The sequence below is a fragment of the Carcharhinus amblyrhynchos genome, chromosome 3 (genome assembly GCF_965287045.1).
Source record: "Carcharhinus amblyrhynchos chromosome 3, sCarAmb.v2.hapA, whole genome shotgun sequence".
In the NCBI taxonomy this organism is placed as follows: Eukaryota; Metazoa; Chordata; class Chondrichthyes; order Carcharhiniformes; family Carcharhinidae; genus Carcharhinus; species Carcharhinus amblyrhynchos.
In genome coordinates, this window is record NC_137326.1 from 138,029,700 (window position 1) to 138,057,405 (window position 27,706).

The following is a 27,706-nucleotide window of genomic DNA, read 5'->3' on the forward strand; positions in this document are numbered from 1 at the left end:
GCCCCAGCTCCCTCAACCCTTCCTCATAAGACCCACACTCCAAACCACGCAGCATCCTGGCAAATCGCCTCTGCACTGTCTCCAATGCTTCCACATCCTTCTTATAGTGAGATGTCCAGAACTGCATGCAATATTCCAAATGTGGTCTCACCAAGGTCTTGTATTGTTGCAGCATAACCCCACTGCTCTTATTCTCAAACCCCCTGTTAATAAATGCTAACACACTATAATCCTTCTTCACGGCTCTATCCACTTGAGTGGCAACCTTCAGAGATCTATGGATATGAATTCCAAGATCGCTCCCTTCTTCCACATTCCTCAGAACCCTGCCATTGTCCTTGTAATCCGAATTCAAGTTTGTCTTACCGAAATGGATCACCTCATGCTTATCAGGGTTAAACTCCAACTGCCACTTTTGTGCCCAGCTCTACGCCCTATCAATGTCTATTTGCAGTCTACAAGAGCCCTCCACCTCATCCACTACTCCACCAATGTTAGTGTCATTAGCAAATTTATTAACCCACCCTTCAGCCCCCTCTTCCAAGTCATTGATAAAATCACAAATAGCAGAGGACCTAAAACTGATCCCTGTGGGACACTGCTGATAACTGGCCTTCATTCTGAAAACTTTCCTTCCACCACCGCCCTCTGTCTTCCATGAAACAGCCAGTTACTTATCCAATCGGCCAAACTTCTTTCTATCCCACGCCTCCTTACTTGCTTCAAGAGCCTATCGTGGGGAACCTTATCAAACGCCTTACTAAAATCCATGTATACGATATCAATCGCTCTACCTTCGTCTACACACTTAGTTACCTCCTCAAAAAAAGTCAATCAAATTTGAGAGGCAGGACTTACCCGTTACGAAACCATGCTGACTGTCCCAGATTAAGCTGCATCTTTCCAAATGGTCATAAATCCTATCTCTCAGGACCCTTGCAATGACTTAACGGCTTTTTGGGCAGAGAATTCAGAGGAACCAGCTCACTGCGTACAGAACCTCCTACTCAGCTCAGTCCTAAATGGCCCTATCCTTCTACAACACTTTGAGCCCTGATTCTAGAGCTCCAAACCAGGAAACAGATCCTTTCTGCCCCTTTCACCCCTTCAAGAATCGTGTATTTCTGAATGAGGTTACACTTCTAAACTGTAAAGAATAAAGGCACAGACGTATATTCCCACCCCCCACCCCACTACCCAGAAGGAGAATCTTTCAATCCTCGGAATTATATTGGTTAACCGTCGTAGGAATCTGTCTCTGGCGAGTATATGTTTCCGTCATGAAGGAAGGCCAAAATGCGCACAATTTTCCAGTCCAGTCTCACCGAGATTCCATCAATGCAACAAGGCAACTTTATTCCCACAGCGGAATCTTTTTTACAATACAGGCCAACACACAAGTGAGCATTCGATCCAGGAACTTGAGTAGATCAGTCGGCCCCTAAAGCCAGCTGCTCAATCTAATAAGGTCATAACTAATGTATTTTTGGCCTCAACTCAAATTTTTGCCTGCCTGCCAGGATAATCTTCGGCCTCCGTTTCTCAAAAACTACTACCCTTATCCTTCCATATATCAATTGAGCCTACTTCAACTGCTTTGTCTGGGGGAATTATCAAATAATTAGAATCAACTGACAACAGAAAATCCTTTTCATCTCAGTCTTAAACTGGAGGCCCTTTAATTTTGAATTATCAACCCTCATTCTAGTTTCTCCCACAAGGCGAAACATCCTTTCAGGATCCACATTATTAAAACTACTTATGATATCACCCTCAATATCCTTAATCCATGGGATACAAGTTCACTTTGCCTCACGAAGCCAGAAGGATACCTGAAGTGATTCTGAGGATTGTGATACCTTATGAAAGTCAGTGCATTGATAGTTGAAGTACTGACGGAGAAAACTGTGGCTGGATCACTGAGTTCATGTAAAAGCATCCAATACAAGTAACTACTGAAAAACACGAGCAAAACCTGGCGGCAGCTGCTTGCCACAACAGCTGAGTGAAAGATTTGTTTTGAAATAGAATAAATCATGGAGATCGATCCTTTGTGAAAATAGCTGATGGAAGCGTTGATTTCAGAAGATTTGAAAGTATGTCTTTTATTGTTTAAACACTGTTATTCAAAACACATTGTTTTAGAAAATAAGCGGGAGAGGAGCATTGTGTTATTGTCAACCTTTTAATGTTTAATAAATGGTTCTTCGTTGCTAAAAACTAATTGACTTTCCAATGACTTTGTTGCTCCACCTTTCTTTAAAAACATTATGAAAGTTACAATTTCTTGAGCCAGCGCTCTATTCTGGGATAGTTGTAATATCAACTGGAATCAACAATTCAGCTACAGTTGGTGGCTCACTGAGTCTCATGGTTGTCATAACTTGAGTTGCCAAGTGTGTTCTGTAACACGGTGATAGTGCCAAACAAAAAGTTGGAGGGTAAGACAGTTCTTACTCGCGACAACGACTTTGCTGTGGTTTCTCCGACTGAATCTCTCATTGACAGATGCATATGTGTCAAACAGTTAAGTGAGAAAGAGATCATATGGTCCCCCCCCCCCCCCCCCCGCCCAACTTGCTGTTTCCTTCATCAACATCAAGAAGAAGTCTAGTTTTTACGTGGGTTCGCTCCCAATCAATTTGCTCTATAGTGGTGCTACCGACCCACTCTCGGTGATGGACATTGAAGGCAGCCATCCAGTGTATGTACTGCATCGTTGCCACCTTCAACGATTCCTGCAAGTCGTGCTACAGATGAAGGAGTAATGTTTAATCGCTAAGGAGTTGCCTCACATGACAACTGACCCGCATTTGAACTCAAAGCACGAGACATAGTGTTTCCAATGGCAATGTTACAAAAAAAGAACAAAGAAAAAAGAAAATTACCGCACAGGAACAGGCCCTTCGGCCCTCCATGCCTGCACCGATCATGCCACCCATCTGAACTAAAACCCTATTCCCTTCCGGGGACCATATCCCTCTCTCCCCATCCTATTCATGTGTTTGTCACGACGCCCCTTAAAAATTACTATCGTATCTGCTTCCACTACCTATCTGGGAAGCGAATTCCAGGCAACCACCATTCTCTGTGCAAAAACTTGCCTCGTACACCTCCTTTAAACCTTGCCCTCCCTCCATAAACTTATGTCCCCTATTTATTGGCTCTTCCACTCTGGGGAAAAGCTTCTGACTATCCATTCTGTCCATGCACCTCATAATCTTGAAGACATCTGTCAGGTCGCCTCTCAACCTCCGTTGTTCCAGTGAGAACAAATCAGGTTTCTCCAACCTCTCCTCATAGCTAATGTCCTCCATATACCAGGCAACATTCTGTTAAATCTTTTCTGTGCCATTTCCACAGCCTCCACAACCTTCTGGTAGTGTGGCGACCAGATTTGAACACAATATGCCAAGTACGACCTAACTAAGATTCTATAAAGCTGCAATATGTCTTGCCAATTTTTGAACTCAATGCCCCGACCGATGAAAACAAGTATGTCATTGGCCTTCTTGGCTATCTTCTCCACCTGCGTTGACACCCTCAGTGACCTGTGCACCTGCACACCCAAATCCCTCTGCCCATCAATATTCTTAAGGGTTCTGCCATTTACTGTATATTTCCTATCATTACCTCACATTTATCCAGATTAAACTCTGCCACCAACTCTCCGCCCAAGTTTCCAACTGATCTATATTCTACTGTATCCTCTGGTGTCCCTTATCACTATCCACAAATCCACCATCCTTTGTGTGGTCCTCAAACTTTCTCATCAAACCAGTTACATTTTCCTCCAAATCATTTATATTATTACAAACAGCACACGTCCCAGCACTGATCCCTGAGGCACGCCACTTATGATGTGAAGATGCCGGCGTTGGACTGGGGTAAACACAGTAAGAAGTCACACAAAATCAGGTTAAAGTCCAACAAGTTTATTTGATAGTAAACCCATAAGCTTTCAGAACGCTGTTCCTTCGTCAGGCCAGTGGAAGGTTCTGATCAGAAACAGGGCCTTTAAAGGCACACAGTTTACAGAATACTGATTAGAATGCGAGTCTTTACAGCTACTCTGCTATTCAAGTCTTAAAGGTGCAAAAAATGTGAGTGGAGATAGCATTAAGCATAGGTTGAATAGATGTGAATGGTCTCCAGACAGGACAGTAAATTAAATGTTGCAATTTCAGGCAAGTCATGGGGGTTACAGAAAGTGTGACATGAACCCAAGATCCTGGTTGAGGCCGTCCTCATGTATGCGGAACTTGGCTATCAGTCTCTGCTCAGCGACTCTGTGCTGTCGTGTATCATGAAGGCCACCTTGGAGAACGTTTACCCGAACATCAGAGGTCAAATGCCCATGACAGCTGAAGTGTTCGCCAACAGGAAGGGAACAGTCTTGCCTGATGATCGCGCGGTGTTCATTCATCCGTCTGCATGGTCTCCCCAATGTATCATGCTTTGGGTCACCCTTACCTGCAGCGTATTAGTTAGACGACGTTGGCCGAGTTGCAAGAGTATGTGCCATGTGCCTGGTGGATGGTGTTCTCACGTGAGATGATGTCATCCATGTTGATGATCCAGCATGTGTTGCAGAGTTTGCTGTGGCAGGGTTGTGCGGTTTTGTGGTCACTGTTCTCCTGAAGGCTGGGGACAATGGTCTGTTTGACGTTGTGGGGATGTGGGGATGTGGGGATGACCCTCGTGAGATTTTCGTCTTCATCACAGCCAACTATCACAGCCTTCCACTCAGAAACGCACCCCTACTGCTACCCTTTGTCTTCCATGGCTGAACCTGTTTTGTATCCACTTTACCAGCTCACTTGCGATCCCGTGCAACTTCACCTTTGTGCCAGTCTACTATGAGGGAGCTTGTCAAAGGCCTCACTGAAGTCTAAGTAGACAAAATCTACTGCCTTATCGATCATCTACGTCACTTCCTCGAAAAACTCGATCAAGATAGAGAGATACGAACTTCCCTTCATAAAACGATGTTGCACTCGCTAATAGGTCCACTTACTTTCAACTGGGAATAAATCCTATCTTGGAGGTTCCTCGCTACCACCGACATAAGGCTCAACGGCTTGCAAATACCTGGATTATCCTTGCTACCTTCTTAAATAAAGGGGAGTCATTGGCTATTTTCCAGTCGTCTGGAACTTCCCCTATAGCCAGAGAGGATACAAAGATTTCTGTCAAGGCCTCAGCAATTTCCTTCCTTGCCCCTGTCAGTATTCTGAGGTGTATTCCATCAGACCTTAGGGACTTCTCTACCTTAATGTTTCTCAAGATTCCCAATACCTCCTCTTTTTTGATGTCAACATGACTCAAACTATCTACACACTCTTTCCCAGACTTAACATCCAGCAACTCCTCTTTGTTGAATATTGATGCAAAGCACTCATTTAATATTTCATCCATTTCCCTTACCTTCACGTATAGATTCCCTTCCCTGTCCTTGCGAGGGCCAACGTTTTCGTTGGCTACCTTCTTCCTCCCTGTGTATGTTTAAAAAACCTTGGGATTTTCCATAATCGTGCTGGGCAATGACTTTTTGTGACCCCTTTTACACCTCCTTACTCCTTGTGTCAGTTTCATTCTACTTCCTTTGTATTCCACCCTGGCTTCGTATGTTGCCAGCCTATTCACCTTAACAAATGCTTTATTTTTTTCTTTGACTAGCCTCACAATATTTGTCGTTATGCAAGTTTCCCGAAACTTGCCATACTTACGCTTCATCCAGTCCTGAATGTGCGAGTCCTGAATTTGTATCAACTTAAACTTGAAAGCCTCCAACATATCAGATGTTGATTTGTCCTCAGGCATCTATCCCCAATCTACATTCTTCAATTCCTGCAGAATACTGTTGTAATTAGTCTTCTCCCAATTTAGCACCTTCACTTAAGCACTATCTTTATCCATCAGTACCTTAAAGCTTACTGAATTGTAATCACTGTTCCCGAACTGCTCCCCCGCTGGAACGCCGTTATTTGTGAGGAAAATAAGCTACAGGTGTGGCAACTAAAAGCCTAATTCTATAAGACATTGCTGAAACCGAATCTAGAGTATTGTGTGCAGTATTGGCCTCCTTATTTAACGGATCATGTAAATGCATTAGACCCATGCAAACTACACAGTGCACAAAGATGCCATCTGAACTGCGTCTGCACCAACCCTGTGAACTGGCATCCAACCCAGGGTTCTCCCTTTGGTACTATGCTCATAACCACTTGCATTTACTGTGACTAATCCAAGAGACAACACGTCTTCCTACAGTCACTTGAATAAGTCATTGTAAATGCAAGGCAATTTGGAATGAACATAAGAACATAAGAAATAGGAGCAGGAGTAGGCCAACTAGCCCTTCGAGCGTGCCCCGCCATTCAATAAGATCATGGCTGATCTGTCTTGGCTCAGTTCCACATTCCCGCCCTCTCTGCATAACCCTTAATCCCCTCTCTCATCAAAAACCCATCAACCCGCGCCTTAAAAATATTTAGCGAGGCAGCCTCCACCATTTGAACGGGCAGAGAATTCCAGAGATTCACCACCCTTTGAGTGAAGAAGTTCCTCCTCAACTCCGTTCTAAACCGCGCACCCCCCCCCCCCCCCCCTTTATCTTGAGGCTATGCCCCCTAGTCCTACTATCCTTTCTGAGCGGGAAGAGTCTCTCCACCTCTACCACCTAACCTGCACTTCTTTGTATTCTGGAATGAACTGTTTCATCAAGGTAGAGACGAGGTGAATGCACAAACTCCATGCAGACAGTCACACGGCCAGAATCGAACCTGTGTTCCCGACGTTGTGGAGCAGCAAATGTAACCATGCCGCCCCAATTAGAAGCAACGCAGAAAAGGTTTGCTATACTTAATGTTAAAGTGTATTTATTAGTCACAAGTAAGGCTGACATTAACACTGCAATGAAGTTACGATGAAATTCCCCTAGTCGCCACACTCCAGTGCCTGTTCGGATCAATGCACCTAACCGGCACATCTTTCAGGCGGTTGGAGGAAATCGGAGCACCTAGCGAAAACCCTCACAGACATGGGGAGAACATGCAAACTCCATCCAGACAGTGACCCAAACTGGGAACTTAACTGGGGATCCTTTGCGCTGTGAGGCAGCAGTGTTAACCACTGTGCCGCCCATCAAGAAAGGGTATGTTGTCTTATGTGGAACAGTTGGAGAGTTCTTTTCCACCGGATGTTAGAAGGGAAGCGACCATTTGATCAAAACCACTAAGAGCCTGAGGGACGTTTCAGGATGAGTTTCGGAAGATTGTTTCCTTTTGTTGGACAATCTAGACTAAGGTTTCACGGTTTTAACGTAAGTGGTCACTCATTTAAGACGGAAATTAGGAAAAATATTTTCTCTGAAGAGTTCTGAATCATTAGCACTCTCTACATCAGCTTTGCATAATTGGAATACAGAGATAATGTCTGAATTGTTCTTGGCGGTAGGTAGGAATGTCGTTTCAATGTGGCATTCAGATCAACTACGATCTTAATTATCGACGGAGCGGGCACAAAGGAACCTATTTCTCCTCCACCACCTCGACTGAGTCTGTCCTGCTGATCAGACAGGACAATGTTGTTGAGTGGGACATTTTCTGCAAGGTATGATTCCGTGAGCACGAATACGTCAGCCCACTACCTCCATATTCGTTCAGAGGGCTGAGTTCGCTATTGTCATTTGCCGTGGCCATTTGATGTCAGATGCGACTGTTTTCCTTCTGGGTGACTTTTTTAGCGTCATTATTTGTCTTGTGATCTGGAGTTTCATGTAAGTCAATAGATTCCCCCCATAAATGATATTCGTGAACCGGATGGGACATTTTTTTCCGAAAATCGGCAATCGCGTGGTTCTGAAGCGCTTGCTCTGACCATACTATCCTCAGGAACTTGCCTGAAATTTCTCGATTCCACGTCACTCACCAATTTCACATCTACCAACACAGCAGTGTATTGGCAGGCGGGAGGGTGGTTTGAAGTGTGTATAGTTTAATGCGAGAAGCATACACAATAAGGTGGACGAACTTGCAGCCTGGATTGGTGCCTGCGACTTCGATGTTGTGGCCATTTCATAGGCATGGATAGAGCAGGGACAGGAATTGTTTTTGCAGGTTCCGGGGTTCAGATGTTTCAGTCAGAGCAGAGAAGATGGTAGAAGGGGGGGAGGTGTGGCATTGTTAGTCAAGGACAGTATTACGGTGGCAGAAAGGACGTTTGATGTGGACCTGTCTATTGAGGTAGTATGGGCTGAGATTAGAAACAGCAAAGCAGAGGTCACACTGTTGGGAGTTTTTTATAGGCCTCCAAAAAGTTCCACAGATGTAGAGGAAAGGATTGCAAAGATGATCCTGGGTAGGAGCGAAAGTAACAGGGTAGTTTTTAAGGGGGACTTCAACTTTACAAATATCGATTGGAAAAGCTGTAGTTCAAGCACGTTAGAAGGGTCAGTTTTTGTCCAATGTGTGCAGGAAGGTTTCATGACGCAGTATGTAGATAGGCCAACAAGAGGTGAGGCTACATTGGATTTGGTACTGGGTAATGAACCAGACCAGGTGTTAAACTTGGTGGTAGGTGAGCACTTTGGTGATAGTGACCACAATTCGGTTACGTTTACTTTAGTGATGGAAAGGGATAGGCATTTACCGAAGGGCAGAAGTTATAGATGGGGAAAAGGTAATTATGAGGCTATTAGGTGAGATTTAGGATACATTGGGTGGAGTGGGAAATTGCAGGGGCTGGGAACATCTGAAATGTGGAGCTTATTCAAGGAGCAGCTACTGTGAGTCCTTGATAAATATGTACCTGTCAGGCAGGGAGGAAGTGGTCGAGCGAGGGAACTGTGATGTACGAAGGAAGTTGAATCTCTGGTGAAGAGGAAGAAGGAGGCTTATGTAAAGATGAGACTTGAAGGCTCAGTTAGGGCACCGGGGAGTTGTAAATTAGCCAGGAAGGAGCTAAAGAGAGTTAAGAAGAGCTAGAAGAGGACATGAGAAGGCTTTGGTGGATAGGATCAAGGAAAATCCTAAAGCTATGTACAGGTATATCAAGAATAAAAGGTTGGTTAGGGCAAGATTAGGGCCAGTCAGAGACAGCAGTGGGAAGTTGTGCGTGGAGCCTGAGGAGATAGGAGAGGCACTGAATGAGTATTTTCCGTCAGTATTCAGGCAGGAAAAAGTCAGTGCAGTCGAGGAGAATACTGCAATACCAGGTAGTAGACTAGATGGGATTGAGGTACGTAAGGAGGAGGTGTTCGCAATTCTTGAGAGTGTGAAAATAGGTAAGTCCCCTGGGCTGGATGGGATTTACCCTAGGATTCTCTGGGAGGCTAGGGACGAGATTGCAGAGCCCTTGGCTTTGATCTTCATGTCGTCATTGGCTACAGGTGTAGTGCCGGAAGACTGGAGGATAGCAAATGTTGTCCCCTTGTTCAAGAAGGGGAATAGAGACCATCCTGGGAATTATAGACCAGTGAGCCTTACTTCTGTTGTGGGCAAAGTTTTGGAAAGAATTATAAGGTATAGGATTTATAATCATCTAGAGGGAAATAAATTGATTAGGGGTAGTCAACACGGTTTTGTGAAGGGTAGGTCGTGCCTCACAAACCTTATCGAGTTTTTTGAAAAGATGACCAAAGAGGTGGATAAGGATAAGGCAGATGACGTGATGTATATGGATTTTAGCAAAGCGTTTGAAAAGGTTCCCCATGGTAGGCTATTGCAGAAAATGCAGATGCATGAGATTGAGGGTGGTTTAGCAGTTTGGATCAGGAATTGGCTACAAGACAGAGGTGGTTGATGGGTAATATTCAACCTGGAGTTCAGTTACAAGTGGTACACCTCAAGGATCTGTTTTGGGGGCACTGCTGTTTGTGATTTGTATAAATGACCTAGATGAGGGTGTAGAAGGATGGATTAGTAAATTTGCTGATGATACCAAAGTTGGAGGAGTTGTAGACAGTGAGGATGGATGTTACAGTTTGCAGAGGGACATAGATCAGCTGCAGAGCTGGGCCGAGAGGTGGCAAATAGAGTTTAATATGGAAAGTGTGAGGAGATTCACTTTGGTAAGAGTAACAGGAATACACAATATAGGGTTAATGGAAGGACCCTTAGTAGTGTTGACGAGCAGGGAGATCTCGGGGTACATGTGCATAGCTCCCTGAAAGTTGGCACCCAGGTTGATAAGGTTGTTAAGAATGCGTACAGTGTGTTAGCTTTTATTGGTAGAGGGATTGAATTTCAGAGCCGTGAGGTCATGTTACAACTGTACAAAACTCTCGTGCGGCTGCACTTGGAGTATTGTGTACAGTTCTGGTCATGGTATTATAAGAAAGATGTGGAGGCATTGGAAAGGGTGCAGAGGAGGTTTACCAGGATGTTGCCTGGTATGGTGGGAAGGTCTTATGAGGAAAGGCTGAGGGACTTGAGGTTGTTTTCATTAGAGAGAAGAAGGTTACGTGGTGACCTAATTGAGGCATACAAGATGATCAAAGGATTGGATAGGGTGGACAGTGAGAGCCTTTTTCCTCAGATAGTGATGGCGAACACAAGGGGACATAGCTTTAAATTAAGGGGTGGTCGTTATAGGATGGATGTCAAAGAACAAAGAACAAAAACAGCCCGGGAAACAGGCCCTTTGGCCGAACGCGCCTGCGCCGTCATCTTAACACCACCAGTCCCCCACTCCATCCATGACCCTTATCGAATGATTTATGGCCATCCACATTGAGGGAAACTAATTTAGGGACAATTTATTACTGCCAATCAGCCTAATAGCACATCTTTGTGGTGTGGGAGGAAACCGGAGCACCCGGAGAAAACCCACGCAAGCACGGGAAGAATGCACAAACTCCCACAGACACCGGCCCAAATCCATGTGTCTGCACAGCAATCAGCGATAGTCACAGATCTGTCGTCTTGCCCAGTATCTGGTCCAGTTTAAGCACACACTAACGACATGAAGCACTCGGCCAATCTCAAACAACCAAGAGCAGCCCAAGTCCGGCCCATCACGTGTATGCCCCTCATTGGACACAAGGCGGACCGATTTAAAACCTGTGAATTAAAAAGAGAAAAAAAAACATTTTTATTGTACCATATCCATTTACCTTACCAGGGACGCCCCCATGCTTATTTAAACAATATCCTATATCCACCCATCTCCAGCCCATTCATGTGCCTGTCTAAGTTACTCTTAAACAACCCTAGCGTGTTTGCCTCCACCACCTTACTTGGCAGAGCATTCCATACCCCTCCCTCTAATATCTGTGAAAAACCTCCCTCTAATATCTGTGATATACCTCTCCCCCCTCACCTTAAGCCCATGGCCCCTTGTCCTGTCTGTCTCTATCATAGGAGACAGCTTACCTCTGTTTAGTCTATCTATACCCTTCATAATCTTATATACCTCTATTAGATCCCCCCTCAGTCGCCGTCTTTCAAGGGAAAAGAGCCCCAATTTATTCCATCTCTCCTCATACCCTAGTCCTTCAACATCCTGGTAAACCTCCTCTGCACTCTCTCCAGAGTCTCCACGTCCTTCCGGTAGTAAGGTGATCAGAACTGGACGCAGTATTCTAAACGCGGCCGAACCAACGTTCTGTACAACTGCAACATTAGACTCCAGCTTTTATATTCTATACCCCTTCCTATGAAAGCTAACATACCATAGGCTTTCTTCACCACACTCTCCACCTGCACTGCCACCTTCAAAGACTTGTGCACTTGCACCCCCAGGTCTCGCTATGATTCTATACTCCTTTTGGGCTTACCCTTTATCATATAACTCCCACCGCCCTCCCCCCAAATTATTCCAGCCAAAATGCAATACCTCACATTTATCCGGATTAAACTCCATTTGCCATGTATCTGCCCAATCAACCAGCCTATCAATATCCCGTTGTATTGCCAGACACTGCTCCTCTCTGCCCGCCAATCCAGCCATCTTGGTGTCATCAGCAAATTTGCTGATCACACCACCTACTCCCTCTCCCAAATCATTTATATACACTACAAACAGAAGAGGTCCCAGTACTGAGCCCTGTGGCACACCACTCGTGACAGACCTCCAGTTAGAAAAGGACACCTCCACTACTACTCTCTGACTCCTCTTTGCAAGCCAGTTCTCTGCCCATCTAGGTACCTGACCACATATCCCATGAGCTTTAATCTTCTCTAGCAACCTACCATGAGGGATTGTGTCAAACGCCTTACTGAAATCCATATAGACGACATCAACGGCTCGTCCTTCGTCGACCATTTTTGTCACCTCCTCAAAAAATTCGTAAGGAAAGACTTCCCCTTTGCAAAGCCATGCTGCATATCCTTAATCAGATCACAACGCTCTAAGTGCTCATACATCCTATCCATAAGAATCCTCTCCATCAACTTGCCTACCATTGACGTTAAACTCACCGGCCTATAGTTACCCGGGTTATACGTCCTACCCTTTTTAAACAACGGTACCACGTTCGCTATCCTCCAGTCCTCTGGGACCTCACCTGTGTCCAAAGAAGAGACAAAGATTTGCGTCAGAGGCCCAGCAATCTCATCTCTCGCCTCCCTAAGCAGCCTAGGATAAATGCCATCGGGCCCTGGAGATTTATCGGTTTTCATGCTACCTAAAAGCCCAAACACTTCTTCCCTCATAATCGATAGATCTTTCAACGGGTCTACCACTCCCTCGATGACCGTACCAGACATCAAGCCCCTCTCGTTCATGAACACCGACGCAAAGTGTTCATTCAGGATCTCCCCCATTCCCTCAGCCTCTAAGCACAAATCCCCTCGTCTGTCCCTGAGAGGACCGTTTTGTTCCTAAGATAGGCATATAACACCTTTGGATTCTCCTTAATCCTACCTGCCAAAGCCACCTCATGCCCCCTTTTTGCTCTCCTAACTCCCCTTTTGAGGTCCCTCCTACTCTCTCTGTATTCCTCCAACGCTGTCTCCGTTCCCAGCTGCTTAGACCTGACATACGCCTCTTGTTTCTTCCTAACCAGGTCTTCTATATCTCTAGTAATCCACGGCTCTCTAATCCTACCTTTCCCATCCTTCCTCCTAACCGGCACATGCCTTTCCTGCGCCCATTGCAGTTTTCCCTTGAAAGACTCCCACATGCCAAACGTGGTCTTGCCTTCCAACAGCCTATCCCAGTCTGTATCCCTAAGCTCCTGCCTAATCCGGCTGTATCTAGCCTTTCCCCAATTTAACACCCTCCCCTTAGAACATAAGAACATAAGAAATAGGAGCAGGAGTAGGCCATCTAGCCCCTCGAGCCTGCCCCGCCATTCAATAAGATCATGGCTGATCTGTCGTGGCTCAGTTCCACATTCCCGCCCTCTCCCCATAAACCTTTAATCCCCTTGCCTATCAAAAACCTATCAACCCGCGTCTTAAAAATATTGAGCGAGGCAGTCTCCACCTCTTCAACGGGCAGAGAATTCCAGAGATTCACCACCCTTTGAGTGAAGAAGTTCCTCCTCAACTCCGTTCTAAACCACCCCCCTTTTATCCTGAGGCTGTGCCCTCTAGTCCTACTGTCCTTTCTGAGCGGGAAGAGCTTCTCCACCTCTATCCTATCCATCCCATTCAACATCTTTATACGTCTCAATGAGGCACCTTGTCAAATGCCTTCTGAAAATCAAGAAACACCACATCCACCGGCTCTCCTCTATCCACCACCCTAGACACATCCTCATAAAACTCCAATAAATTTGTCAGACACGACTTCCCCTTAACGAAACCGTGCTGCGTCTGCTCTACCAAACAATTCTCCTCAAGATGCCTCGCCATTTTCTCCTTGATCACGGATTCTAACATTTTTCCTACAACAGACGTTAAACTAACTGGCCTATAATTCCCTGCCTTTTGCCTGCCACCCTTCTTAAACAACGGCGTAACATTAGCCGTTTTCCAATCTTCCGGCACTTCCCTGGAATCCAGTGACGTTTGGAAAATAATCATCAAGGCATCCACTATCACCTCCGCCATTTCCTTCAGAACCTTTGGATGCATTCCATCCGGTCCTGGGGACTTGTCCAGAATCAATCCCTCCAGTCTGTCGAGCACCGCCTCTCTAGTAACAATAATGTCATTCAGGCCCTCCAGTCCTACCATCTTTCCATCACTAACACCCAGCAAATTATTCACGTCCTCCTCCGTGAAGACCGAAACAGAAAAGTTATTCAGGGCCTCAGCCATTTCCCCATCCCTACCACTAAGTCCTCCCTCTCATCCTCTAAGGGTCCAATGTTCACCCGAGCCAGCCTCTTCCTTTTTATGTATTTACAAAAACTCTTGCTATCCTTTTTCATATTAAGCGCTAGCCCAGCTTCATAGTTTCTCCTACCCTTCTTTATCAACTTCTTTGTCATTCTTTGTTGACATTTAAACCTCTCCCAATCCTCTTCTCGCCCACTACTCTTAGCTATTCTAAACGCATCCGCTTTTAATTTAACGCTTTCCTTCACCTCCTTCATTATCCATGGCTGATTACCTCTCCTCCTACGATCCTTTTTAACCATCGGAATAAATTTCTGCTGAGCACCAAGAAAGATCTCCTTAAAGATCCTCCACTGTTCCTCAGCAGACCTACCATCCAACACACTCCCCCAATCAGCATTCACCAATTCCTCTTTCATCCTACCATAGCCCCCTCTGTTCAAACAAAGGACACATGTCCGGGAACCCACTTTCTCCTCCTCCATCTGCATCAGAAACTCCACCATACAATGATCACTCTTCCCAAGAGGATCCTTTACCACAAGGTCCCTAATTCTACCCGCCTCATTACATAACACCAGATCCAAGATAGCTCGGTCCCTTGTCGGCTCCAGCACACACTGTTCGAGGAAACTATCCCGGCAGCATTCCAAGAACTCCTCCTCAAGCCCACCGCGTCCAACATGGGTCGACCAATCAATATGTAGATTGAAATCCCCCATAATTACCGCCGTTCCATTCCTGCACGCCGCATTTATTTGCGCGTTAACAGCCCGCCCCACCTCCAGATCATTATTCGGGGGCCTATAAACGACACCCACCAGCGTCTTCCTCCCTTTGCTGTTCCTAATCTCCACCCACAATGATTCCACTTTCTGCTCTTTGGTTCCTATATCATCCCTTACTACCACCCTGATGCTATCCTTAATCAGCAGAGCTACGCCCCCCCCCCTTTTTTCCTCCTGCCTATCCTTCCTAAACACTTGATAACCCTGGACATTCAGCTCCCAGTCCCTGTCGCCTTGCAGCCACGTCTCTGTTATGGCCACCAGATCATATCCATTTGTGCTGATCTGCTCCACCAGCTCATTCACTTTATTCCGAATGATTCGTGCATTCAGATAAAGTGCCTTCATCCCAGCCTACACCTGTACCCTATTTGCCAGAACGCCACCAACCATACTCACGCCCCCTACTCCTTTTATTATTGGGACATCCTTGGCCTCCTCCCCTACCTGCACCCTCTCCTTTACTTTAGACCCCGTAATGTCACCTACCCTCGCACCCTCCCCCCCACCCCCCCAATTAGTTTAAAGCCCTAACTACCGTCCTATTTACACGATTAGCCAGGACTCTGGTCCCAGCACGGTTCAGGCCAACGCCATCCCACCTGAACAGGTCCCACCTGCCCCAATACTGATGCCAATGCCCCATAAATTCAAACCCATTCCTCCCACACCAATCCCTAAGCCACCCTTTCACTTCCTTAATCTTATCAACCCTCATCTTTTTCCATTCGTATCCTAAATGTCAGAGGTAGGTTCTTTAAACAGAGGGCAGTAAGGATGTGGAATGCCCTGCCTGCAGCAGTTGTGGACTCGCCAACTTTAAGGGCGTTCAAATGGTCAGTGGATAGGCATATGGATAACATTGGAATAGTTTAGGTTAGAGGGTCATTAGATTGGTTCCACTGGTCGACGGAACATCGAGGGCCGAAGGACCTGTACTGCGCTGTGATGTTCTATGTTCTACATACTTAAAACACAGGGAAACCATCTACATGTGCGTATTGTTGTTAAATCTAACAAAACCTGAGTACTCTGACCCCTGCAAGTGAAATCGGTTCCTGAACATAAGTTACTCTAATGCGCAAGAAGTATTCTGGACTTCCACCACGGAAGATCACGTGAAGACCACGGGATTGTGATGACCGCCTCGAAGCACCGACGTGAAATGTAGCTCAGTTCTAGCAAGTAGTTTGCTTCAGAGTTTTTATTCTTGTCCGTGGATCATAAGTTCGGGCATTGAAGACACCGTCCGTCACTATAGCCTACGATCTGATCTCTCTTCAGTGCCCTATGTAGTATGTGTTCCGCGGTCAGTTGTGAAGACGATTTCATAACACATTCACCAATAGTCACACTTGGACTATTAATAAGAGTTAAATCTCCCCTGCCATCTTGCAGGCTCACTCGTTGTACTGATCGGCATGTTCCCTCAACTGGGTCCAGTGATTCAGACTGTCGAGTGATCTGCCTCATTGCTATTTATGGGATGCTGCTGTGCCAAACATGGCTGCTAACTTTGAGAAGAGAGCAACAGTGAGACAATCTGAAATCACAATGTCAACCAAATTAAACAAAAAGATGTCCTCGCAATGGAAAATCAAAAGCAACTATTAGACATTTTAGGTAAAGCCAACCATATTGCTCATTAGCATGGTTAAAACTAAAGTTTGTGATAGCTATCTGCTATCAATAAATGAGAGTTTTATTATGCAGATTGATTTTCATGCCTTAAACCCTTAAAGTTCGCATTTCTTTTTTCCTCGAGTAATCATTAACAGCAATATTATCAGTGCATCAAACAATAATATTGCCTAAACTAGAATCCTGACAATGTAACTGTTCCTTGTTCTGCACGGCATAATGCAATTTTGGAACAAGTTTTTGCTTCAAATGCAAATTGAATCATTTAGTTCATATCAAAAATCCTGTAATAGATAAAGAATAAATTATCCATTGGTCCAATATAATTCCTATAAGTTTACCATTTTGTTTGCTTTCCAGGACAGCTTCGATTTTTTTAAAATTTATTTGAGTGTTCCTACCCCGGCGGAGGATTATTGACCATTAGTGCTGTGGGCAACAAAATACGCAACAACATAATTAGATTATGCAAAATCAAGAATCCGCTGGAGTTTTGAATAAGAAGTACTACAAATTTGTTTGGAATAACTGGTTTAATTTCACATTGAAATAGACATTGGCTGGAGGGATTTTTTTTTTGAGACTGTATTTTGCTATATTTACACTAAATATGGTGACTCACGAAACTCAGTGTACTGATTTTAAGACGGGGCTGTATTGACCAATCAGTCGAATGGCAGATTGATATGAAGTTCCGCAGCACACAAGGCAGAGAATGCAGGCAGCCCAATGTCACTGAAATACAATGCCTGCACAAGAGCAATTATGCATTTCAAAACCATACGTCCCACCTTTCCGGTGGGTATAATCCAGGGAACATTAATACAAATCAAGCAATAATCATCCCTATCGCCAACTACATCTAAAAAAAATACATCCTGACCTCGAATAATCTTATTTCCCATTAATTTCGGATGTTACCTCCCTAGGCTGCTGGGCAAATACAGGACGCTGCATAGTAAAACGGGACAATGATTCCCACAGACTCTAAACCACTCACACTGAGAAAATCCTTATGTCTGCCTTGCAGTTGTGTTATTACATGTGAGTTGTATCGTTCTATTCATCAAACTGGCATTGGTAGCCATCTTGTTCCCGACAAGTGCTGCATTCAGTAACATAAGAACATAAGAATATAAGAAATAGGAGCAGGAGTAGGCCATCTCGACCTTCGAGCCTGCCCCGCCATTCAACAAGATCGTGGCTGATCTGAAGTGGATCAGTTCCACTTTACCGCTTTCTCCCCATAACCCTTAACTCCCTTGACTATCAGGAACCTATCTACCCGTGACTTAAATATATTCAGCGAGGTCGCCTCCACCACTTCAATGGGCAGAGAATTCCAGAGACTCACCACCCTTTGGTGAAGAAATCCCTCCTCAACTCCGATCGAAACTCCGCCTCCCCCCACCTCCTCCCCCCCCCCCTTATTTTGAGGCTGTGCCCTCTAGTCCTGCTATCCTTTCTAAGCGGAAGAATCTCTCTACCTCTACCCTATCTAGCCCCTTCATTATCTTGCAAGCCTCTATAAGATCCCCCCTCAGCCTTCTAAACTCCAACGAGTACAGACCCAGTCTATTCAATCTCTCCTGGTAGGCTAACCCCCTCATCTCCGGTCTCAGCCTAGTGAACCTGTTCTGCACTCCCTCCAAGGCCAATATAACCTTCCGCAAATGCGGCGACCAAAACTGCACACAGTACTCCAGCTGCGGCCTCACCAGTACCCTGAACAGTTGAAGCAAGCCCTCCCTACTTTTTTATTCTATCTCCCTTGCTGTAAAGGCCAACATTCCATTCGCCTTCTTGATCAGCTGCTGCACCTGCAGACTGGGTTTTTGCGATTCGTACACAAGGACCCCCAGGTTGCTCTGCACCGCGGCATGCTGCAGCTTTTCGCCTTTTAATTAAGAATCCCTCCCACTATTAAAATCATTGTCCTACGGAATGATGGCTATCGACTGCCTCATCCCGTCAAGCCTTCTGTATCTTGCAATTGGCCGATTTTTTACAAAACGTATTCTAGAAGTAACCTGAATCCATTTCATAAATTCAAAATACATGTTGAAATGAGAAATATTCATTTAGAGTTGTCTTTTATAACGACAGCCTTCTATTAGCTCTCAATAGATTAAGAGCATTCATTCTTCAATCAGCATTGATATAGCATTCTTAAACCCAGGATTCTGCTTTATTAGAGTGGTATAGCCCTCTACTTCTTTCTGCTATCAACAAACGAGATTATTGTCGTCGCACCTGTTCTGGTGAGCTGGTGTGCTACAGTAATGTTTCCATCGATGTCAGCAAAACGAAGGATATTGTTATCGACTTCAGGAAGCGTAGTGGAGAAAATGCCCCTGTCTATATCAACGGGGACGAAGTTGAAATGGTCGAAACTTTCAAGTGTTTAGGTGTCCAGGTCACCAACAACCTGTCCTGGTCCCCCATACCGACACTGGAGTTAAGAAAGTCCGCCAACGCCTCTGCTTTATCAGGAAATTGTCAGCCACAAATCTCACCAACTTTTACAGATGAAAGATGGAAACTATTTTTTTCTGGCTGCATCACAGTTTCGCATCGCCCCTGATCTACGCAAGACAGACAGAAACCACGAAAGGACAGGAATGCAGCTCAAACTATCACGCAAAACAACCTTCCATCCATTGATGGTGTCGACAATTCCCGCTGCCTCGGCAAAGCACCCAGCATAATTAAGCACCCCGGACACACTCTCTTCTCCAGTTGGGAAAACGAGAAAAATGTGAGGTCACATATCAATACACTCAAGAATAACTTCTTCCCTGCCATCAGTCTATTAAACGGACAAATCTCGCATTAATTTGATCATTCCCCGCACCCTAGTTGTGGCTGCAACAGGACATTTTGCACTGTCTCGTTTCCTTCTCTTTTAATATTATGCTGCGATTGTATAGCGCGCAAGAAACAATACTTTTCACTGTATGCTTAGACATGTGACAATAATGAGTCAAATCAAATCAACGAGGGCATTATTTTGCTGATCCTTTCATGTCTAAAATCCTTAAAGTTCCTGTTTCTTTTTCTCTCAGCTAAATATTAACATCAATATAATCAGTATACCAAACAATAATATTGCCTAAAATAGAATCTTGACAATTTAACTGCTCCTGGTTCTATGTAGCATAATTTATATCCTAAACCCTGTAACAGCTAAAGAGTAAATTATCTATTGGTCCAATATTCTGCCTAGTAGTTTTCCGTGTTGCTTGCTTTCCAGGGCATCTTCGACATTATCTGATTTATTTTAATGCTCCAATCCCTGGGATTATTGAAGATTAGTATTGTGAGCGACGAAATGCGCACCGATATACTTAGATTCTCAAAAGCAAAAATCCTCTGGAATTTTGAATCGGAAGTATCACAAATTTGTTTCCAATAACTAGCATATATGAACATTCAAGTGGATATTTCAAAGACATATTTTACTCCTAAACATTGCGAAATTGGTTGAGAGGTAGAAACATATCACATGTTCTGGTTGCTAAATTAAACAGTTACAAACGTAACTCCTTATTACACCCACCAGAATAATGTGTGCCTCTGCTCCTCCTCAATACAAACAGTTTTAGATGAAACTATTATGTAGATGTTGAAGTACAACTACATTGAAGTAATTTTGTTGATATTGCACGTCAATAATTTTGGTTTATTTATTCAACAAACTCTTTGCTATAGCTCCAACTAATTCCATAATTTCGTCAATAGTTTTATACATGCTGAATAGATTGTCATTTCAAAAACTGCAATTTTAATTACAATTGTCATTCAGCATTGTTCTGTGACAGTTGCATGAACGGCAATGGGAACGATTGATGTACAAAATGTGATTTTCCTTATACAGGATTTTTTTTTCCCTGGACACGTTAGAAATTGAATAAAACGATCAAAAGCAGTGGATAAACAATCAAACGTTATTTGATAGAATTCTGTTTGATGAGAAAATAAGGTTTGAAATATTGGCATATGTGCAAACATGAGATAGCGTCGTCTACACCGCGCAGTTGAAATGCTATGCTCAGTACCAAGAAACACAACCAGTTATTGCTTCATTAATCTAGTTTAAAACTCTGCGTTTATTGTCGCAAAGAATATGCTGTCCCAATGTTCGTGAAACAATATCATGATCATCACTTTCGTGTAAATTAGTATCATAGATCAAGGCAATGAAGTGCAATAGCTCGGATAAGATCATTTCCACGTGCGCATAACGAAACATAAAAATTTCCAAAGTGAATTGGCCGGCGAAGCAAATAGTAACATGCAAGTTAAACCAAAATGAAATCAAATCCAAACTAATCTATTATGGATATTAATTAAAGACATACAATAGGGAATGTTCCAACTTGAGAATTCTGCCCATCAAATTAATTTCGTTCCAACAGATTATCCACAGAAGATTTATTTGTCTGAATTTCCATATCTGCTGCATTCATCTTTTGATTTTCAGTATCAGAGCAATGTAAAGCATAAATAACACGTGGAGAAAAATGAAATAAGCTTCCATCGAAAAAAATCAAGAAATGGCAGTCCTCACTACTCCATTACATATCACTGAACATCTTCATATTTAGGTGAGAATTCACAATCACTTGAATTAGATGAACCTAACAAGAGAAAAGATAGACATGTTGATTTAAAGAATGTCAAGATAGCCATCAAATTAATAGAGGTTTTGTTTTTCACTGAATCTCTTCTTAAATCTGTCACATGACCAACTGATAAACTAAAAATCCACGTTATAATTTTGGACATCAATTCAACTGTTACACATTTCAAAAAACTGAAGTTATTTGGGGATTTCAATTTCCCAATATTAATTGGAATAAACAAACTATGAAGCGCTTGGTGGGGAGCGGCGGGGGACTCTTGAAGTGCATTCAGCAGAGCATTTTGATGCAGAACGTAGAAATTTCAAGTACAATGGGGTGATACTTGACCAGATTTTAAAGAATGAAGTCAAGCCAGTGGTAGATTTCCCACTGGTGACATATTTCGGAGACATAACTCGAAAATGTTCAAATTGATTTAAATCTCACTTACTTACGTTGGCGCCACAAATAGGTTGCCAATGGACCCTACTCTTTGCCTCCTTACCCTCTTGCCCTTAATGTACTCATAAAGTACCTCCCGATTTATTTTGCCCTCTAGTTTTTGTCATGCCTGTCTTCTCTTTTACTTTTTTAAGTGCTGCGCCCTCCATTGCACTTTCAAAACGCGTGCAGTCCATTCGTTGTTTTGAGTACCCTGGATCTGGCATTAAACTATTTTCCCTTGTCCATTTATGTATACCCCTTTAAAGATGCTTTTCTGGATTTTTTCGCCTGGAAAAGAACAAAAGTGTACCGAAAAAAAAAACTCTTCTGAATTGAAGGAGGCCAATTTTAATAGGATGAGACAGGATCAGGCCAAAGTAAACTGGGACCAGTTCCTTGTGGAAAGATCCACATCACAGCAGTGGCAGTCATTGGAAAAGGAGATACGGATAATGCAATGCTAACATGTTCGTGGAAAGGTAAAAGGTAGGTGAAAAAGTCCAGAGAAGCCTCTTTAAAGCGATATATAACAATGGACAAGGAAAAATAGCTTAATGACAGATCCAGGGGACTCAAAGCAATGAATGGGCAACACGGGTTTGGAAAGTTCAGGGGAGGGAGTGTAATGTTTTAAAAAAATAGAAGCGAAGAGGCGCATGAATAAAAGCTGGAGAACAAAATAAAGGTAAATCAGCAGGTGCTTTATAATACATTAAGGACAAGAAGGTAAGAAGGCAAAGGGGGGGGGCAATAATTAATCAAATTGGTAACCTATTTTGTGGAGCCAAAATAAGTACGTGAGGAATTGAATTAATATGTCGCATGTGTGTTCGCTATGGAGGACGCTGCCACTGAATCGCAGGACTAAACGTTTGATACCATTATTCACGAAGGAAATAAACAAAAAGAAAATAAATAATGACAGGCCAGTGAAACGAACATCAGTTCGACAGAAAATAATTGGAAAAAATCTGCAGGATAGAATTCATCTCCTATTAATCAGATACAGTCAGAATGGGTTTGGCAGGGAGAGATCATATTTCAGAAATTTGATTGAATGCTTCGAGGAAGTGGCTTGATGTTTAAGTGAGGACACTGCAGCTGATATAGTCAAAATATACTTCAATAAGACATTTGGCAAGATCGAGAATGGGAGTCTGGTCAAGAAGATAAAAGTCCATGGGACCCAGTGCAGCTTGGAAAATTGGATCCAAAATTGGTTTCGGGGCAGCAGGCAGGGGATGATGGGCGAAAGTTGTTGATGTGACTGGAAGCCACTGGCAAGAGGTGTACCACAGGCCTGGGTGATACGTCAATTACCCTTTCTAATGTACATGATCTGAATATGGGGGTGAGAGGGGGCAGGATATGATCAATACGTTTGAAGATGACTCGAAAATTGGTGGTATGGTAAATATTGAGGAGGAAAGCCTTCGATTACAAGATGTGGTGACGGGCTGACCTAATGGAGGGGAAAGTGGTAAATGCACTTTAACGCTGAAAAGTGTGAGTTATGCCTTCTGGACGGACGACTGAGGCAAGTGACACGAAATGAACGGTAGGACGATGTGAAGCACAAAACACAAGAGGAATCTTGGGCTCCATTTCCAATGATCCGTGAAGGCAGCAGGACATGTATATAAGACACTAAAAAGGCATTTGCATAATTGCCTTTATTAACCAAGGCATAAAATATAACCGCAGGACGGTTGTGATAAAGCATCAAACATAATTAAGCTCAAAAAAATATTTTGTGTAGTTGTGGGCGCCTCACTACAAGAGGAATATAAAAACGGTGCAGAAATCGTTCGTCAGTATTTTGCCTCAACTGGTAGCTTCGGCTATAAATATAGGTTGGCTACATTGGAGTTGCTTACAAAAGAGCAGAGAAAACTGAGAGTGGATTTGTTCGATAGGGTAGATAGGGAAAATCATAAGAACATAAGAAATAGGAGCAGGAGTAGGCCAGCTGGCCCTTCGAGCCTGCCCCGCCATTCAATAAGATCACAGCTGATCTGTCGTGGCTCAGTTCCACATTCCCGCCCTCTCCCCATAACCCTTAATCCCCTCTCTTATCAAAAACCCATCAACCCGTGTCTTAAAAATATTTAGCGAGGCAGCCTCCACCACCTCAACGGGCAGAGAATTCCAGAGATTCACCACCCTTTGAGTGAAGAAGTTCCTCCTCAACTCCGTTCTAAACCGCCCCCCCTTTATCTTGAGGCTGTGCCCTCTAGTCCTACTGTCCTTTCTGAGCGGGAAGAGCCTCTCCACCTCTATCCTATCCATCCCATTCATCATTTTATACGTCTCAATGAGATCTCCCCTCATTCTTCTAAACTCTAACGAGTACAAGCCTAGTTTATTCAGCCTCTCCTCATAGCTCAACCCCCTCAACTCCGGCATCAGCCTAGTAAACGTCCTCTGCACTCCCCCCAAGGCCAAAATATCCTTGCGTAAGTACGGCGCCCAAAACTGCACACAGTACTCCAGCTGCGGTCTCACCAATGCCCTATACAGTTGCAGCAAGACCTCCCTACTTTTATATTCAATCCCCCTCGCTATGAAGGCCAGCATCCCATTTGCCTTCCTGACCACCTGCTGTACCTGCAAGCTGGGTTTTTGCCACTCATGCACAAGGACCCCGAGGTCCCTCTGCACTGTCGCCTGCTGCAGTTTTTCTCCACGTAAATAACAAGAAATAGGAGCAGGAGTAGGCCAACTATCCCCTCGAGCCTGCCCCGCCATTCAGTAAGATCATGGCTGATCTGTCGTGGCTCAGTTCCACATTCCCGCCCTCTCCCCATAACCCTTAATCCCCTCTCTCATCAAAAACCCATCAACCCGCGTCTTAAAAATATTTAGCGAGGCAGCCTCCACCACTTCAACGGGCAGAGAATTCCAGAGATTCACCACCCTTCGAATGAAGAAGTTCCTCCTCAACTCCGTTCTAAACCGCCCCCCCCCTTTATCTTGAGGCTATGCCCCCTAGTCCTACTATCCTTTCTGAGCGGGAAGAGTCTCTCCACCTCTATCCTATCCATTCCATTCATCATCTTATACGTCTCAATGAGATCTCCCCTCATTCTTCTAAACTCTAACGAGTACAAGCCTAATCTATTCAGCCTCTCCTCATAGCTCAACTCCCTCAACTCCGGCATCAGCCTAGTAAACCTCCTCTGCACTCCCTCCAAGGCTAAAATATCCTTGCGTATTTACGGCGCCCAAAACTGCACACAGTACTCCAGCTGCGGCCTCACCAATGCCCTATACAGCTGCAGCAAGACCTCCCTACTTTTATATTCAACCCCCCTCGCGATGAAGGCCAGCATCCCATTTGCCTTCCTGACCACCTGCTGCACCTGCAAGCTGGGTTTTTGCGACTCATGCACAAGGACCCCGAGGTCCCTCTGCACCGTCGCCTGCTGCAGTTTTTCTCCACGTAAGTAATAATCCTTCCTACCATTATTCCTACCAAAGTGGACCACCTCGCACTTGCCAACATTAAATTCCATTTGCCATTTCCTGGCCCATTCACCCAGCCTATCTAGATCCTTTTGTAGACTCTCCCCACCCTCCGCACAATTTGCCTTTCCAGCAGTTTTGGTGTCATCAGCAAATTTTGACACCCTACACTCGGTTCCCTCCTCCAGATCATCTATATAAATGGTAAATAGCTGAGGCCCCAGCACCGACCCCTGGGGCACTCCACTAGTCACCATCCGCCAATCCGAATAGCACCCAATGACCCCCACTCTCTGCCTCCTATTTGACAACCAGTCCTCTATCCACGCTAACACCCTACCCCCAACTCCATGCCCCCTGACCTTCTATAACAACCTCTTGTGAGGTACCTTGTCAAACGCCTTCTGAAAATCCAGAAAGACCACATCCACCGGCTCTCCTCCATCCACCGCCCTAGACACATCCTCATGGAACTCCAGTAAATTTGTCAGACACGACTTCCCTTTTAGGAAACCGTGCTGTGTCTGCTCTATCAAGCAGTTCCCATCAAGATGCCTCGCTATTTCCTCCTTGATGACGGATTCTAACATTTTACCTACAACAGACGTTAAACTAACAGGCCTATAATTCCCCACCTTTTGCCTGGCACCCTTCTTAAACAACGGCGTAACATTAGCCGTTTTCCAATCTTCCGACACTTCCCCGGAATCCAGCGACGTCTGGAAAATAACCACCAAGGCATCCACTATCACCTCCGCCATTTCTTTCAGGACCCTCGGATGCATTCCATCCGGTCCTGGGGACTTGTCCACAGTCAGCCCCTCCAGTCTGTCGAGCACCACCTCTCTAGTAACAGTAATGTCATCAAGACCCACCAGTCCTACCACCTTTCCGTCTCTAACATCCGGCAAATTATTCACGTCCTCCTCCGTGAAGACCGAAACAAAAAAGTTATTCAAGACCTCCGCCATATCCCCATCCCCTACCACTAAGTCCCCCTTCTCATCCTCTAAGGGACCAACGTTCATCCTAGCCAGCCTCTTCCTTTTTATATATTTATAAAAACTCTTGCTATCCTTTTTTATATTAAGCGCTAGGCCAGCTTCATAGTTTCTCCTACCCGTCTTTATCAACTTCTTTGTCAATCTTTGTTGACATTTAAACCTCTCCCAATCCTCTTCTCGCCTAATAATCCTTCCTACCATTATTCCTACCAAAGTGGACCACCTCGCACTTGCCAACAGAAGTTAATAACGAGGAGTATAGATTTAAGTTCAAGGCTCGCAAATTTTAAGGAGGTTAAAGGCAAAACTTCTTCACCACAAGGAGTGTGGGAATCGAGAGCTCACTGCCTGACAGGTGGGTCGAGGAGTGAACACTCACAATATTCAAGAAGGTTTTAGAAGAGCGCCTGAAACGACATATCATGCAAGGCAACGGAAGAAGTACTGGAAAATGGAATTAGAGTAGATAGAAGCCTTTACACCATCACTGATGACATGCGCCGAAAGAACTCTATTTGTGATGTAAAACGCTATGAAGTTGTGAGTTTGACTTTATTTTGCCTGAGGGACATAATTGCTATTTATTGTTCATCCCACTAAAATGCATTAAGAACATTAGATACAGGCACTTAATAACATAACAGTGGGTTTATTTTACAGGGCAATATAGGGTGCGAGAACTGTTCTGTGGTTATGCAAAATGTATTGTATTCCTTACTGCTGAAGACGTATCAACAATTTCTACACTTTCTGTAAGATGCATTGGTAACAGATTCAATGTGTATGATGCACGGATGATTTTGTTTTGAAGCCGTTCTCCATTAGTTTCCAACTAATTAAGAATTACATAATCCAGCAATATCTAATTATCTCGAACATTAGGTTTATCGGCATCCCGTCATTATGGATGCAGGTACAAGGGTAACAACTGTTCTGAAACCACTTAGGGTCACAGCTAAAGAGTGCAAGAACTCTCAAAGGATGCAATCAAAATGCTTCAATTGGATCTTACCAGTGAAAATTGACTTATGCATTGTGAGTGGAGTTCGCGCTAATAAAATGCGTACGCACTAAAACCAATCCATTGTTACATTTTTGATGTTTGCATAGTTGCAATTTGCTTGGCTGTGAGTTTTCTTTCGTGAATCCCTCTCTGCGCGCGATAAAGGGAAGTAAAAGCGCGTGATTAGGTTTCTTATTGTTCTATCTTGTATATTCATATCTTCACGCTCATGTGATTCGCTCCCAGTGCAATATTCCAAGTTGCTCAGTGAATAGTTAGAGTGAAATTTATGAAAGATATTTTAATCTGAAAATGCAAATGTTATTTAAAGTAAAAAATTTGAGGACATTTACCTGGACGTGGGCCAAGTTCTTCAACGTCAATCTCTTCATAAACAGGGTCAGGAAATCCAGTGGTAGAATGTTGCCGATTCTTGCGGTCTTTAGCATTAAGAACGAAAGATTATTAAGGAGCAATCGTCAAGATTTGTACATTGCACATTGAT

The 27,706-nt window shown here is 44.1% G+C and overlaps 1 protein-coding gene across 1 annotated transcript in view; it reads right to left on the bottom strand.

Moving 5' to 3' along the window:
• The window catches only part of LOC145341284 (scavenger receptor cysteine-rich domain-containing protein DMBT1-like), a 130,693-nt gene that overhangs the window by 42,934 nt on the left and 60,053 nt on the right, over positions 1 to 27,706 (bottom strand). Inside the window, exon 12 of the mRNA XM_080186208.1 lies at positions 27,555 to 27,641. Within this exon, the coding sequence (XP_080042334.1) occupies positions 27,555 to 27,641 (87 nt within the window). The remainder of the gene's footprint in view (positions 1 to 27,554; positions 27,642 to 27,706) is intronic.